This window comes from Carcharhinus amblyrhynchos, chromosome 12, assembly GCF_965287045.1.
Source record: "Carcharhinus amblyrhynchos chromosome 12, sCarAmb.v2.hapA, whole genome shotgun sequence".
In the NCBI taxonomy this organism is placed as follows: Eukaryota; Metazoa; Chordata; class Chondrichthyes; order Carcharhiniformes; family Carcharhinidae; genus Carcharhinus; species Carcharhinus amblyrhynchos.
This window is the reverse complement of record NC_137335.1, coordinates 63,029,773-63,046,533: the sequence shown is the minus strand read 5'-3', so window position 1 is coordinate 63,046,533 and position 16,761 is coordinate 63,029,773. Positions and strand designations below refer to the sequence as shown.

The following is a 16,761-nucleotide window of genomic DNA, read 5'->3' as shown; positions in this document are numbered from 1 at the left end:
AATAAACCACATCGGAAGTGTAGTAGTGATTCACGAATCCTTTTTTTTTCCTATTAGGATACATGATCTTATCATTCATATTTAAACTCCATGTGGACCTACAATTATTATTTTTTCAGTAACAATTTTAAAAATCAGATATAATAAATTTAGAAGAGAAACAAGTGCATCGCATCAGTACAAATGTCACAGTGTTAATACAAGTATCATGTTTGTGTCATCAGTGGTTTGTATTTTAATTAGCTCCTGTCCCTCACTGATAAGGGAACAAGACAAGAATAAGGAGGAAGATTCAGCAATATACACATTGGGATTAGCATTGCAGGTATGCCAGGAAGGCTACACTGGCCAGGAATCTAAATCACTGCTGTGGAAATAAGTCATGAGGGATCAGCCCCCAAAAAAAGAAACAGAGTAAAGCAAAATTAAAAAGAAGAAAGGTGATTGGATCAACCAGGAATTTCCTCATAATAATACACAACCGATGCAATTCACAACAGGAGGGAAAAGACAACCACATCTGTGGTAGGATACGAAATAGGTTGAACAAACTGAACACAGAGCCACAAGCAAAGCATCGTATTTCCTTACACACCAATTGCGTGGTTCAGCATATATGCGTTCAAGAAGAATCCAACAGTAGAACAATCCAGCACCACACAGATCAGAATATTACCAGCCTTCTGGTAATTCAAGTCCCAAAGTTTCAAACAAAATATGTTATTTTACACTCACCATGAAGCATTAATTACATACTATGTTTTTGACTGGTTCAGTTTCATGATACAGCTGAAAAAATTTGCACCTGGGTCCTATAGCTGTCATCAAAGGAGAAAAACAAACTCTTCTGCAAAGATTGACAACTAACGTGTTTTTCTAATCCAAAACGGCAAGGGGAAGACAAAACACAAAAAGCAATTAAAGCAATCAAACCAAGGAGGAGATTCAGAGCGTAACTTTCTGCTGCCCTAAAGTTTGGAAACACATCAGAACTAGCAGTGTGAAAAAATGTTGCCCGTCTACCCTGTGTAGTTGTATTAAATTCAGGTGCAGGGTCCTGTTTAGATTGGACAGATCCCAGCAACAGAACAAAGTCAGTCTGTTTCTGCTCCACATCCAGATTCTACAAGTTAACAGCTTTTCGTGAAAAGCTGCCATCAAGAAATGTCAATCAGGTCTTACTGTAAGTGGGAACTCCTGCAGCAATAACTAGATACAGGTTTGCAAAACACATTTCTTTGGTAGTGCAAACACAGAAGGTGTTTGACAGGGACCTCTTTTGAGACTTGGTAATTGCAGGCAGGCACTTTGGAGATTTAGTGAACAGCAAAGATAAGATTGTCAAATTATTATCCTTTGGCAGACAATGACCGTTTCACATCCTCTCACACTGCACTCTTTGGAACAATCTTATCCGTATGTCTCTATTTATGAATGTTGCAATAAACCACTGTTATTCTGCAATTTTCTCTCTTATTCATCCAAAGTATCAAATATGCTGTCCAAATAAATTACTCCTCCTTCATATAGCCCTATTGGTTGACATCAAGAATCACTTCACTTGATTCTTGCACTAACTCCTGCTTTATCAGGGTTTCAAAACTACTCATCTCCTTCAGCCTCTCTTTCCTCTGACAACCTTGATCAAGTATCAACAAATCTCAATTCCCCATCTATCCCCAGCTCCCTGGTGGCACCTTGAACTTTGAGATCTTCTTCTAGTAAACTGTGTGAAGTTGTTCTTAAGCAAGCTGGAGAAAACAATTGTTCCTCTGTAATTAGCCACGTGATAACATTGTAATTGTATACAGGAATTCATCTTTCCATCTCCCCCGAGAGGAATTTTACTTTCAACCTGTCTTAAATGGTACACACTAGATCCTTCATTGTTAGAATATGTATAATTTTATTTTAAACTTTTCCTCTCTCAATTCAATCTTTGTTCTCTGCGTCTGATTTGACATTGAATTCATTACTCTAACTGAAATTTCCTAGTTCAGACTGCAAAATGCTCAATAACCATTCTTAGTTAAAGGATGCCTAGCTGATGTCCCTGTTATAGGGTATTTGGGAACTATGTAAAGGATGCTGCATTTTTGGTTGGTTGGCTGACAGAACTTACATGCAAAAGCTCACAGAGAAGAAGTGCAACAAATAACTGGATCCACTGGTTCACTTCTCAGTGCAAACTCCAGCCCATCGCTGAACATTGTGCGGTCACCAGCCAAACATCCCCACTTCTGACCTTATGATTGAAGGAAGGTCATTCGGCAGCATGGTGGCACAGCGGTTAATATTGCTGCCTCGTAGTACCAAGGACCCGGGTTCGATTCCTGGCTTGGGTCACTGTCTGTGTGGAGTTTGTACATTCTCCCCATGTCTACGCAGGTTTCCTCTGGGTGCTCTGGTTTCCTCCCACAGCCCAAAAGATGTGTGGGTTAGGTGGACTGGTTATATTAAATTGCCCCTAGGTGTCAGGGGACTAGCTAGGGTAAATGTATTGGGTTATGGGAACAGGGCATGACTCGGGTGATTTAATCTGAGGATCACCACCTTTCAGGCAACGGGTAAGGTTCAGAAGGTGGGGCTTCATGAATAACCTCAGCCATTATAGCTATTGAACCCATGCTGCTGACAGTCACTATCACTTAACCAGCTGTCCAGCCCACTGAGCTAACTGACCCTCAAAACGTAGCAGCCCGAATGATGACAAAGGCATCATCACTTTCAAGTAACTTCTGGAGTTTAGCTCTTTTGTCCATGTTTGAACCAAGGCTGTAACAAAGTCAGGAGCTGAGTGAGCCTGGCAGAGCCTAAACTGAGTCAGTGAGCAGGTTAATACTCAGCAAATGCCACTTGCTCATACTGTTGATGACCCCTTCCATCACTTAAGGGAGTTGTCCCTTTTTTTGTGTACAGGACATAGCAGGGCAATTCTCCACACTGCCAGATAGATGTTGATGTAAATGTACTGGAACAGCTTGGCTAGGAGCATGGCAAGTTCTGGAGCTCAAGAATACTACTGCCGGAATATTGTCAAGGCTCATATCCTTTTTAGCATCCAATACCTTCAGCCATTTCTTGATATAATACATTGAACATAGAACACAGAACACTACAGCACAAACAGGCCCTTCGGCCCACAAGTTGCGCCGATCATATCCATACCTACCAGGCCTATCTATAACCCTCAATTCCATTAAAGCCCATGTACTCATAATGTGGAATAAATTCAAGTGGTTGAAGATTGACATCTATTATGCTGGGGTCCTCTGGAGGAGGCCAAGATGGATCATCAATTTGGCACTTCTGATTGAAGATTATTGCAAATGCTTCAGCCTTGTCTTTTGCACTGACGTGCTGGGCTTCTCCATCATTGAGAATGGGGATACTTAAGGAGCCTCTTCTCCTTCTGTGCTTTGTTTAATTGCCCACCATTCACGACTGGATGTGGCAGGATTTGGGTGTTGTTTGGCATGCAAGTAGTCCTGTGTTATAGCTTCACTAGGTTAACTCCTCTTTACGTATGCCTGCTTTTGCTCTCCTGCCCTTTTCATGGGACCCGGGTTAATCCCGTGGCTTGGTGATAATGGGGAGGGTAAGGGATATGTCAGGTCATGAGGTAACAGATTGCAGCTGAGTACAATTCTGTTGCAGCTGATGGCCCACTGGATGCCCAGTCTTGAGTAGCTAGATATGTTTGAAGCCTGCCCCATTCAGCAAATTGGTAGTGCTACACATCATGATGGAAGGCATTCTCAATGTGAAGTCCAGGCTTTGTCTCCACAAGATCACTCCTACCAATACTGCATTGGACAGATGTATCTGCAGTAGGCAGGTTGGTGAGGGTACGTTTTGAGTATGTTTTCTCCTCTTGTTAGTTCCCTCGCTATCTGCTGCAGATCCAGTCTAGAACCTGTGTCCTATAGGACATGGTCAGTTCATCTGTGATGGTATTATCAAACCATTTTTTGTGATGAATGTTTATGTCCCCCAGCCAGATCACATTCTGCATTCATGCCACCCTCAGTGCTTCCTCCAAATGGTGTTCAACATGGAGGAATATTGATTCTTCAGCTGAAGGGGGAGAGTTTGTGGTAACCAACGAGAGATTTCCTTGCCCAGGTTTGCCTTGGTGCCACAATATCCCACAATATACAAATTTCAATATTTGCACATTCAACAGCAAATGAACATTGTATCAATTTAGCCTGTCTTGCAGCCCTGCCGCATTTATACTTAATGCCTGCACAAATAAAGAGCACACGCATCAAAAATTCTAAATTAATAATATTTAAGAAATACAACAAATCCTAAATGCTTATAATGTGCCATTTTACCTGTGATAACCACCCAGGTTATCTTTCCTCCTCTCAAGTGCATCTGCAGAACTAATATTGATCTTGTTCCTTCAGTCCCATTAATAACAGAAAAATAGATACCCTTATTTTACAGGTTCCTCATGCTATTCAGGACAGTGCACAGAAACAGGATATAAGCTTTACTCTGCATATTGGATTTTAACAGAAATAACAGGAAGACATCACTGGTGTCTCATCCAAGATGAAATGTCAAAGGAGCCTTTATTACAAAGGACAGGCCACACATTTAGATCTCGTTTAAATGGTCTAAATGATTACGTGCTACATCAAACTACTTTATCCTGTTAATTTAAAGCAATCTACTCTGGCATCTCACTAATAATCTCTTTTAAAAAGAAACTATATGCTAGAATGTTATTAAAATAAATTTAGATTATGCAATCACATATTATTCTTTCCACTAAGGTTAAACCCTCTATGAATTACAGTTTGTGGAAGAATCTTTTAGGGCCCAAAGCCCAGAACTATGACCTCTGATGATAAGTTTGGCAGAAGCAAACTATAGGTCTCAGCAGAACATCTGGTTCGAGTTAGACTTCTTTAAAAAATAGTCCCTGTACTGGGGAAGTTGGTATTGAAACAGCTTAGTCTATATGATTCCACTGATTTCAACACTGCACACAGAAAAAGCCAGAAAGAATGTCAATCACCAGAGACTTCTTGGTGGCCTCTGCAAAACTGCAGAGTGTGTGTATATATGTGTGTGTTTTCTTTGCCAGAGATTATGCAGTTGTTTTTTGTTCTCATTTCACATCTTCATTGTACAGCTGTTCCAGTCCTTTGAGAACTCGTGACAACTCCAATCTTCTCAAGCTCACATTAATTATTTTATTGTAATTAAATAACACTCATGAACTGATATCTTGTATTGTCAACTGTTTCAGAGACAGATGGGCATTATTTCATTTTGTGCTGCCTAAACACTAGCCATATCATATAAACTGTGTGTAATACTGTACATGATCCATTACTACCACATTATAAATGCAAAAGAAATTTCATGATCCTGTCATTTTAATCTTTTTAAATGTGCAAATTTTGACAAAAGTAAGCTGTTTCTTTTACTATTAATACATTCCAATCATTCAATTATGACAAAATGCAGAATACAATATCTTAAAGAACAAAATAAGTCACTCCAATGTCAAAGAACAATGATTCTTTTAAAAGGCACCTTTCTCTTTTTACAAAAACCAAAATGTTCACAAAATCATTGCAAAAAATAAATTCCACTTATAAAAGTAATTCTCCTTCCCGGGTATTAATAGTTGTAGTATTCAGTGTGAAAGCACTTTAAATTTTTACAGCACACACCATCTTTAAAATAAATATGGAATGTTCATGCTTGTCCAACGGAGCCCCATTTCTGTATTAAATATTACACGAAGAAATGAAGCTGTACGTTCCCCCCTCCTGAGAGAAATTAATCTGGAACAATGGAAAGATTGTGGCACTGATCTAAGGTGCATTACTTTTAATAGTCATGAAGGCAATCAGATTGCTCATTCACATTTTGAATAAGTGCTAATAACTCTATAATATTTAATATCCTTAATGGACAAACATTTTGAAGTATAGATTTAGGTCAACCAAATGCATGATTTGCATGTCAATACTGAGATACAGCAACAACATGTAAACAAATGAAACAATTCTGGATCAGTGACAGGAGCAGTATAGTTGGGAATGAGGGAACACTTCAGCTAATCAACTACTGACCAACAACATCCCCCACTGTTTTGTTTGTTGTTGGGTGCAGCCTATTTATTTAAAATCCAGGGATCTTGGAATCTTTCGTGTAGCCATGTTCTTGTGGTAACTTTGAAGAGCCGACTTGTGCTTGGAATGCACATCAAATTTAGGTTGTTGCACGGCACAAAGGGGACATTGCTGCACGGATAATATGGAAAGTGGAGGGCCAAAAGCTATCACATAGGAGTGTGCAAATGTAGTTTTGAGTGACTTGGAAAGAAAAAGCAACAGAATGAAATAGAACTGGAAGTGGATAAGGATTGCAGATTTTGAGGAATACATAGGTCATTTCCTATCCTACTTAATGTATGCTTGATTGGCAGCCCACCCACCAACTTAAACACCACTCCCTCCACCATCACAGTGGCAGCAGTGTGTACCATTCACAAGATGCAGAGCAGTAATTCACAAAGGCTCCTTTGCCAGCACCTCCCAAAGCCACAGCCTCTACCAACTGGGTGGACAAGGGCAGCAGATGAATGAGGGAACACCGCTACCTGCAAGTTTCCCTTCAGCTTCACACGATCCTGCCTTGGAACATACATCGCCACTGAGGGCATAACCTCAAGCCGAAGAGACCCTTTATAAGTGGTAAATTGTGGAATTCTTTGCTGCAGAAGGCTGTGGAGGCCAGGTCATTGAATGTCTTTAAGACCGAAATAGATAGGTTCTTGATTAATAAGGGGATCCGGGGTTATGGGGAAAAGGCAGGAGAATGGGGAAGAGAAAAATATCAGCCATCACTGAATGGCGGAGCAGACTCAATGGGCCGAGTGGTCTAATTCTGCTATGTCTTATGACTATACTGTCACTGGATCAAAATCCTGGAACTCCCTTCTTAACAGCATTATGGGAGTCCCTACCACCACGTGGACTGCAGCGGTTCAAGGTGGTGGTGAGCTCAAAGGCAATAATTGGCAATAATATCGGCAATTGGCAATGGCAACAATAGCCAGTAACACCAACATCCCATTGAAGAATAATTTTTTTAAAAACTCCATCCTAATAATTGCTATACCCTTCCCATTGCTTCCTTAGTTTAAATTCCTTACACCAATTTTATTGATCCTGTGAGTGAAGACTCATTTATTGCCTTAATTGAGTTGAAGGCCATCTTGATGCTAAAGCTAGAAGTGTTATTCGACTAAGTTGACTTCTTCAACTTTTAGGATATCTTTAGTGACACAGGGCTGCCTCTCTGTTCTTGCCTATCCCTCTCAGCTAATTTCTGCTGTAATATTGAGATTGACATGTCCATGAAGTCTCTTACAAATTTCCTGGGGTGATTGATCAAATGGGAAAAAACACAAGTCTTCTAAAACTCTCGGATGCAGCCAAGTTCCTAGTGTTTCTCCCACCTTTTCTGTAGTGGCTCTTTAGCAATTGAGGAAAAAACTGCAGATGTTGCATGTTTCTTTTCCCAGTACCATACCTTTCCACATGAAAGACAAATTTTTCTTTTTGCAGCAGTGCCTCACAAAACTTGTTCCATTATCAAAAAATTAACTATGGACCTGCATATAATTTTAGTACATTAAACGAAAGCTAGAAAATGAACAATGTGCAACGGTGCAAACATTAACAAGACGCTGGTTAAGCTAAATGCTAACAAGAAACTGTGCAACTCATTGAATGGCCAGAATGCTGCATTGCAGCACTTGTGGCCTTTTTCTGATTATACCCAGATTTCAAACCTAATGGAATTAGGAGTAGTTCATGCAAGTTTGGAACTATGGCCTGGAATTTTAAGTGGCACTGTGGTTCCAGGGCACCTAGCTAAAACGTGAGAGGGAAGCCCTCCCCCAGAATGATGGTTTCCCCTCTGCAATTTAACACTGGAAGTATTAATTACTTTGAAGTTCAACTTGCACCCCATCTCGAGAGCAATTTCTGCTCATAGTCTCAGGGAAGAGCGGCCGTCACTACCACAATACAGACAGTCCTGAACAAGGGGAACCTAAACTTAAATAGCTTTGGGAAAGCCCAGGTTAAAGGAATGGGGAAAGGCCATTTTGACAGGCTAGGAGTGTAAAGGGGAAAGGGTGATGGGGCTAGGCTCCAATGGGCACAGGCAAACCACAAAGGAGTTGTTCCCTTCATTGCCCGATACAAGCATGCACAGCTAAGGTTGCTGAGCTTCCCACATGGTGTGGGGGTCCCCTGTCACCAACAGAAAGAAATGGGTTGAGGCCCTAAAAGTGGCCATTATTTGGCTACATAACGACCAGGGGCAATAAAATTTGAAACAGGTCAGGGTCAGGAAGGTAGGTGGTTGGCAGGCCATTTGCTGGATGCTGCATATCCATCAGCGGGAGGATGCAGAAACCATACCGACATTGCAATGTTTTATGGTTAAAGTATTGTTCTTTCAGCTTGGCAACATCACTCTGCACATTGGAACTAATGGATGATTAAACATTCAACCTCCCACTTGAGTAAAGTTAATCTCAGATAATTCCTGACTATAACTATACAGAACTACAACACACCCTTGCACTACACCTGGCATTAAACTCATTAATCACTTATAAGGGGTGGCACAGTGCATAGCACCAGGGACCTGGGTTTGAATCCCAGTCTGGATCACTGTTGGTGTGGAGTTTGCATGTTCTCCCCGTGTCTGCATGGGTTTCCTCAGGGTGCTTCAGTTTCCTCCCACAGTCAGAAAGGTACGCTGGTTAGGTGCATTGATCTGAACAGGCGCCAGAATGTGGCCGATAGGGGATTTTCACAGGAACTTCACTGCAGTGTCAAGTAAATCTTACATGTGACTAATAAATAAATAACTGTAGAGACCCCTATATAATCGCACAACTGTCTTGTGAATGAATCAATTATGATGGAATACTCAATACTTGGTTGGATGTACGTATGCAATTGCAATACCACTCAAGTAGCATAAAACCATGCAAGAACAAGCAACCCAATTAATTAAGAAGATGCCTCAACCACTGAACTCAATATTAAACCTCTCTAACATTGGCCAATGGGCTTATAACATGTACTGTCATCAGGATACATTGCAGTAACAAACCCTGCTTGCTCCTACAGTACCTGCCTGGCCTATAACCTCTACTATCAGGAACAAAAGCAACAACAACACTGCAAACATTACCAACTCTAAACTTCTTAAGCCACACACCCTACTGGCTCAGATATACACTGTCATTCCTTCACCACTGTTTGGTCAAAATGTTGAAATTTCCCATCTTTAAACATCACAGATGCACTATCAGCACATGGGCTGCAGGGATTCAAGGAGCTGGTTCAACACATCATTATCTCAGAGTCAGCAGAGGAGGGCAGCACTGCCGTGTCCGAAGATCAGACAATAAATGTATTTGCAATGTTACAAATCTGAATTGCTGAGTTTTATGCTGATGACGATCTGGATAATTCCTGCCTGTAGAGTTTTAACATTTAATGCATGACTACCTAATCAACAAACTATCAATTGTTCAGGATGGCAAATGTGCTAGTGTTATTTTTGCAACTGGGTACTTAGGTCTTCTCCGTTCAAAACAGTATATGGCATCATTTAGAAAGTGGCTCGGTGCCACAGTGGTTAATGCTGCTGCCTTGGCGATAGAGATCCAGGTTCAATTTCCAGCTTGAGGTCACTGTCTGAGTGGAGTTTGCGCATTGTCCTTGTGTCTGTGTGGGTTTTCTCCGGATGCTGCTGTTTTCTCCCACAGTCCAAGAATTTGCAGTTAAGTTGATTGGCCGTGCTAAAATGACCCTTAGTGTCAGGGTGGATTAGCAGGTTACAAATGTGGGTTATGGGGATACGGCATGGGTATGAGTTCTATACTTACTGATCATCTCAGTAGATTAGCAAGCCAGAGTTTGAGGGTTCAAACGCCAGCGGATCAGGTGGGATGTGCAAAATAGGGAACCTGTCAATTTGCAGGCTGATACCAGAGTTACCATAAATGTTACAGAATGTAGTTAAAACTCTAATCAATCACAAGTGATTGATTCTTCGTGGTCCCAAGGCAAATGGGGAAGGGCAATAAAAGTGTGGCCTCAGCAACACCAACATTCCATGAACAAATTTCTTTACAAAAAAACGCCAAAAAAAAGACTCATGCTGAGAAGTCCTATTGAAGCAAAGTAAAGTAATGTAAAGTTGATTTATTAGTGTCACAAGTAAGGCTTACATTAACACTGAAATGAAGTTACTGTGAAAATCCCCTAATCGCCACATTCCGGCACCTGTTCGGGTCAATGCACCTAGCCAGCATAGCTTTCAAACTGTGGGAGGAAACCAGAGCACCCAGAGGAAACCCACGCAGACATGGGGAGAACTTGCAAACTCCACACAGACTGTGACCCAAGCCGGGATTCAAACCCAGGTCCCTGGTGCTGTGAAGCAGAAGTGCTAGCCACTGTGCCACCCTTTACAATCCAAACATTTGATTGTGAGGGAATCTCTAGTTTGCTTGCTTTTGCTGTTGCATTGATCTTGTTTAGTATGAGGTTGAAGAAGCTCAAATTAATTCTGACAGAAGAAACTGCAGAAGTTTGAAAAGCCAGTTCTTGGAAATTTGCACTGTAATCTCTAAAGCAGGTTGCGATTGGAAAACCCTCTGGCAGCCTTAATAGATTAGTAATCCACGACAGAGAAAAAAAAATGCAGGGACACTGGTTAATTTGCACAAATAAGTGTGAAAACACGAACAAGACGCTGAATCACAGGTCAAAGTTCAATATATCAATACTACAGACGCTCCCGCTCTTGGGACCTGCATAGACTGACAGCTGCTGTTAACGATTGAAGTGAAATTAGTAATGCGATACTACTGAAGACTTGCAATAAGGAAAATAAAAAGAGTAAGTCATGTGATACAATGACATAATGTGGTTTGCAAAATAAATCTACAAAGAAGCAGACTACCGGTTTATGAAATGAGAAGTTCTAATGTGGAAGAAAAATATCTCAAACGTGGAGCAACCTTTTACATAAAGTGTAAATCCATATTTTATGAATTTTTGTGGGATTCTTAAAATGAATTTAAATCTATTTCATAATCGAAAGCTAGTCAAACCCAGTGTAGTTCACAACCCAACTGCTGCTTTAAAACAACCATTTCTAAAGTTTGTTCTGTTCCCCTGCATTCACAATTACAAAAGGTTTGTTTAACGCAATTTCTAAGTGTGGCATGGAGAAATTCGGCTTCAGCGAGACTTTAAATGAGTTTTCAACCTCTTAATCTGAATTGGGATCAGTGATAAAATACTGAACAGCCATACTAACACGTGGGTAATGGGGAAATGGAAGTCGATTTTCCATATGGCTAAACAAAAAAGCATCACCACTTGTCGCTGCGCAAGTGGATGCTTCAAGCAGTTTGAAGAAATTGAGACTTCAAAAGCTAGTCACACAGAAGTATGGCAATTCTGAATCTCAAGTTTCGAGAATCCTGAGAAGAAAAACAGGTGTCTTGAAGGACTGGAAAAGAAATGAGAACATCACAGAAAATAAAGCATGAAAAGTAAGATGGCTGATTTTAATCAAACACTGTTTGGGTGGTTTAATAAGAAGAAAGAATTTGCATTTCCATAGCACTTTCACAACCTCAGAATGTCTTAACGTGCTTTACAGCTAATTAAATACTCCCTGATGTGCAGTCACTGTTACAACATAGGTAAAGTAAAGTAACGTTTATTTATTTGTCACAAGTAGGTTTACATTAACATTGTAACAAAGTCACGGCAAAAATAATCCCCTAGTCGCCACATTCCAGCGCCTGTTCAGAGGGAGAATTTAACATGGCCAATGCACCTAACCAGCGCATCTTTGGACTGTGGGAGGAAACTGGAGCACCCGGAGAAAACCATCGCAGACACATGAGGAAGATACAAACTCCACACAGACAGTGACCCAAGCCAGGAATCGAACCCAGATTTCTGGTGCTGTGAGGCAGCAGTGTTAACCACTGTTTCACCATAGATAGAGGAAACAGCTGCCAAATTTGTTTAAAGCAAAAGGTAATAAGATGATTGTTACTGACAGGAGGGGTCTGTTCAAACAGCACTAATTTTTCCTGTCCCGCCCGTCCATAAACAGAAATGTGTTTTGACTAGTTTCCTTTTTTCATAAGCGATGCCACATTTCCCAACATTTTTGAGTTCTGTGCGATCCAAATCCTACTAATAACTCAAGGCAGGGTGAACTCAAAAGGTTAGTTTATTCAAAAACTGCCAAATTGAGGGTTCGCAACGGCCCCCTCCACACACACATATAATAAAGAGAGGGATAGAGAAAAGAAGGTTTTACAGTGCAAAAACCTCAGAGTAAGTAAATATTGGTTCATGCGAGTCCAAAGTCCAGAATCCAAGTTCCTATGAGGAATTCCTACAAGGCGGTTGGCAGGCTGAAAAGAGGTGGTATAAAATTCACTTCTGCGGTGGCTTGACTTCACAAAATGGAATAAGCACACAAAATACATCAGTTTTGTAGACAGTGGTACAAAATTTTCAGCAGAGGCAGGGTTGATGGGCCAATTGTACAGAGTTCCTTCTGAGCGGCCTGCCAGTCAGATGTTAAAGCAGCAGCCTGGGCTTACTACCCAGGAAGCCAATATTAACCTGTTCAGGAAGCCAGAGTCTTGAGGTCATGTGATTTTACCTCTTCAAAAAGCCTCCAACGAAGGATGGGTGTTTATCCAGCGTCTGGAAATAGGCTTGGTCTTCAGGACTGCTAATGCCCCTGATATTATGGATTGAAAAAGGGCGTTTAACATACCATTGGCTTAGTAGACTCTTTGACTCTGCTACCAAGCCTGGTTTGTCAAATGTAAATACCCTTCGTGTAGCTCCCTTTGAAGTTGGACTGTGCAGCCTCTAGGTGGTCTGTTAGAGCTCCTCAGATATAACAAGGTTTGACATCCCTAATGCTACGACATGACTTCTGGTGAGTCACAGACAATAATTCACCGAGGGTCAGCAATCTTAACGTCTTTACTCAGCCAAAAGGAAATTAAGAAACAGTAAGTGAGGACTTTGTATTCAATAAAAAAGTGTTAGTTTCTGTTCTGTCACAGAATGACCAAATTTTTTAAGTGATGTTAGTTGAAGGATAAATATTCATCAGGACACCTTTGTGCTGCTCTTCCCCTGGAATCTTATATACTTGCCCAAGAGGGAAGATGGTCCTCTATTTATCTTTGAAAGACAGCACCTATGAAAGTACACACTCCCTCAAGATTGCACTGAGGTGCCTGGACTACGTGTCTTTGAAGGCACATCCTTCTGATTCAGAGGCAAAAGTTTTAACGCTGAGCCTAAACAGATGACTTGGTCACAAACAAGCTCAGGAAACCTCATTGCGCAGCTGCCTGTTGAAAGCTAAAGCACATGAACTTGTCAAAATGGGAAGCCAGGGAGCATCACGGCCACTAAAAGTGAGACTCAGCTTTGTCTGCAAAACACCGTGTTGAGAAAGCCAAGATTGATAAATCCATGGGTGACAAAGTGTTGTTCTAATGCCAGCATCTCCACATTATGACAAAGTGTTGTCAGATTCATTAGCAGAGTATCAACCCAACTACATTTGCAATTATAACAAAGAGTGTCATCAAAAAAAAAGGTAAAAAAGGAACACAGTACACTGTTCTGAGCTTACCAGCTGGAATCAGACACAATGAAAGCTCATGTTTGCAAAAAATCAAGGACCATTATTGGTTTCAAATGGAAAAACATTTCCATATGATGATGAAATAATTTAGATGACAATTTTCAGGGACTGTCTATGGATGAGAAAACAGCGCAAGAGGTGGTGGCTCTATAGAAGATGCCAGTTATTATGATGTGGCTCTTAATCTTTATCTTTCACATGCAACGGTTTAATTTTTAACCACCTAACAACACTTCAAATCACGCAACCCTTGCGCCAAGGTGCCACTTATAGCATGAAACAACACTGAGAAATAATTGCTGTGGTCTTTTAGTTTTGATGACCATGGCATCCACAGAGAGATGATTGATGCAGAAAGCATTTCTCAGAGACTGCAGTGGATGTAAATGAAGATTTGCTAGAGCTAGAAATTGCCACTTAGAGGGGCAGATTCTACAGAGCTCTATATCGATTTAATGAGTCAAAAGAGAAAGGCGTGTTTATTTTAAAGGGAAAGTGGAGAGGCTGATGACTACAAATCTCCACCGTGAATAGAATTCAGAAGACTTTTCAGCATTAACAAAGTTGCGGAGACATGACATGTCATTAATTTTAAAGATGCTATATTGCATTCACCTGTTTCCATATTGTTAGATGCTGTAATAATTCTTTGTTGCACAAAGAAAATCCCGAAACACAAAGAGTTTTCATTATCTTTTAAAATATTTTACAATGTTCACCATTTTAAGTGTTGTAAAGTTTATGGTGCTATAGTATATTCACCTTCATTTTAAGATATACTTCGGCAGATAAAGCCCTTCCAAACTTAAAGGAATTCACATTTTAACCACAATTTGCAGCGCTGTTCTGAACAATTGCAATTAATCAAGTTCAAATATATTTTGAATTGCAGAACAATTCCCGGAAAGTTAAATCTGGATTTAAACCGGATTCACGCTCCTTCTGTGGCCAACAAGTCCTGGCATTGGACTCAAACCCAAAGCTTCTGATCCAGTGGCAGGGATGCTACCACTGCACCACAAGGCCTCCTGGCATAAACCATAGTCCTATGAGTCAAAAGGCTGCCACAGGTATCCTTAGGCTATCAATGCATTTGTGTGCCTATCTAAGAACATTTGTTGAACAAGTTGCACTGTAATTATATGAGTTTCAGTTGCCTCAGTGATTATGACCTAGAATATGACATTGCCTCAGGAGGGGCACATTACTTGATTACAACAGTATTTTGCAACTCAGTACTCCAGGTAATGTATTCCTTGTGGAACCATTTTTATGCGAAACTTTGTCCACAAGGTCAGTTTGGAAGCTGAAATGCAAAATATTGTCAAATATATCACAACCATACTACAGCAAAGAGGATTTGGTTTGACAACCAACTCCATAAATGGACCATATTTTAAACATTACCAAGATCCTTCCAATCACACAAACACATTACCAACCCATAAATATTATTCATAACAACAGAACTCTGTCTAACAAGGATGGTTCACTCATGATACAAATCGGTATGCAGCCGGTAGAATAGAAATGAACTATTTGCTGGTTCTTAAAACAAAATGTGACGACAATTGTATTTTGATAGTCTACGGCATTGGTGCACTATCTTACAAAACGGTAAACTATTAGTATACAAACCTATGAAATAACAATGTTAGCAGTTTGAACGCATGTATGATAGCTCACCGAAAAGTGAATGCAAGTAATAATGGAACATCACCAGAATAATGAGAAATGGATCAACAATGCTGGGAATGATGCAAGTACAGGGTTTTTATAAGCATGGGATCAATATCCGGTACCAGTTTACACAAAGCACTGAAACACATCACTGTAATGATGTCGAAAGGAAAAGGCTATGAGGATTGTGTTACAGGGCAAATCTGATGGCTTTTTAACAGACTGTAAAATCTAGCTGCAGCTATTTCAGAGAGTCTGGATCATTTATGGTAAAACCTACTGAGGGGGACAAAAAAAGCTTCAGAACATTTATTGGCCATTTGGTTGACTGTGCAAATCTTATAAAAATAGTTGAAAACTGGCAGATGTTTAATTACAAAGCCATGTTTCAAAAGTGTCCACTTTATTACAGCAGCTGATGGTGAAGCAGATTGCCTTCACAAAACAGATCATGGATATCTTACCTGGTACATTCCAACTCCAATGTGTTTTGGCTCAATTTTCACCAACTCAGCCAATGGATCCTGAACACGCCTTGCTATGGAAACTGAGAAGAAAATAGACAGGAAGTACAAGACTGATGAAACTGTGACTTTAACCGCCGTTTACAACAATCTTTTCCGGGTTTTGATTCTAATTTTGTACATAATCGCACATTAAAATGAATATGTTTTGCATGTTGACTAAAGAGAATCTTTATTAAAATTCCAAATGCATTTATACTATTTGCTTCAACTAATCCTTAGGGTACACATTCCATATTGCTACCATTTTTGCAGAAGGACTTTTCCCATGAATTTCTTATTGGATTTATTAATTACTATTTCATAGTTGTGATCTCTACTTTTGAGCTCCCCATACAATTGGAGGCAATTTCTCAATAACTGTCTTATCAAACTATTGCACCAACTTAAAGACCTTTTGTCGGGATACCAGCCAGCCTTCTTTTTTCTATCGATAAGAGCCCGAGTCCGTTTAGCCTTTCCTGGCAAGTGCATCCTCCCGCTTTTTGTAACGCCTTCTTTTCTAACGTCTGCAGTAACTCAATGTCCTTTCTATAATGACAACATTGAGACCAGAATTGTGCACAATGGTACAAGTACAGACTAAAAGGTTTTGTACAAGTTTGACAAATTCTCTGCTTCTTTGCTCTATCTCTTTAGAAATGAATCAACAATTTGGTTTGCAGTTATTAAAACAACTTCATTAGCCACATCACTAATTTTATAGGTTTCCGATCCATATCCCTAGACCTTTTTGCACCTCTGGCCCATTTAAATTGTGCAAGCATTATATGGCTTCCTTATT

General features: G+C 40.3%; 1 protein-coding gene across 3 annotated transcripts in view; it reads right to left on the bottom strand.

Moving 5' to 3' along the window:
• The window catches only part of srbd1 (S1 RNA binding domain 1), a 240,207-nt gene that overhangs the window by 102,284 nt on the left and 121,162 nt on the right, over positions 1 to 16,761 (bottom strand). For all 3 annotated transcript variants that reach the window (XM_080200634.1, XM_080200635.1, XM_080200636.1), the window contains one exon: positions 15,918 to 16,000. In XM_080200634.1, coding sequence (XP_080056760.1) covers positions 15,918 to 16,000 — 83 coding nt within the window. The remainder of the gene's footprint in view (positions 1 to 15,917; positions 16,001 to 16,761) is intronic.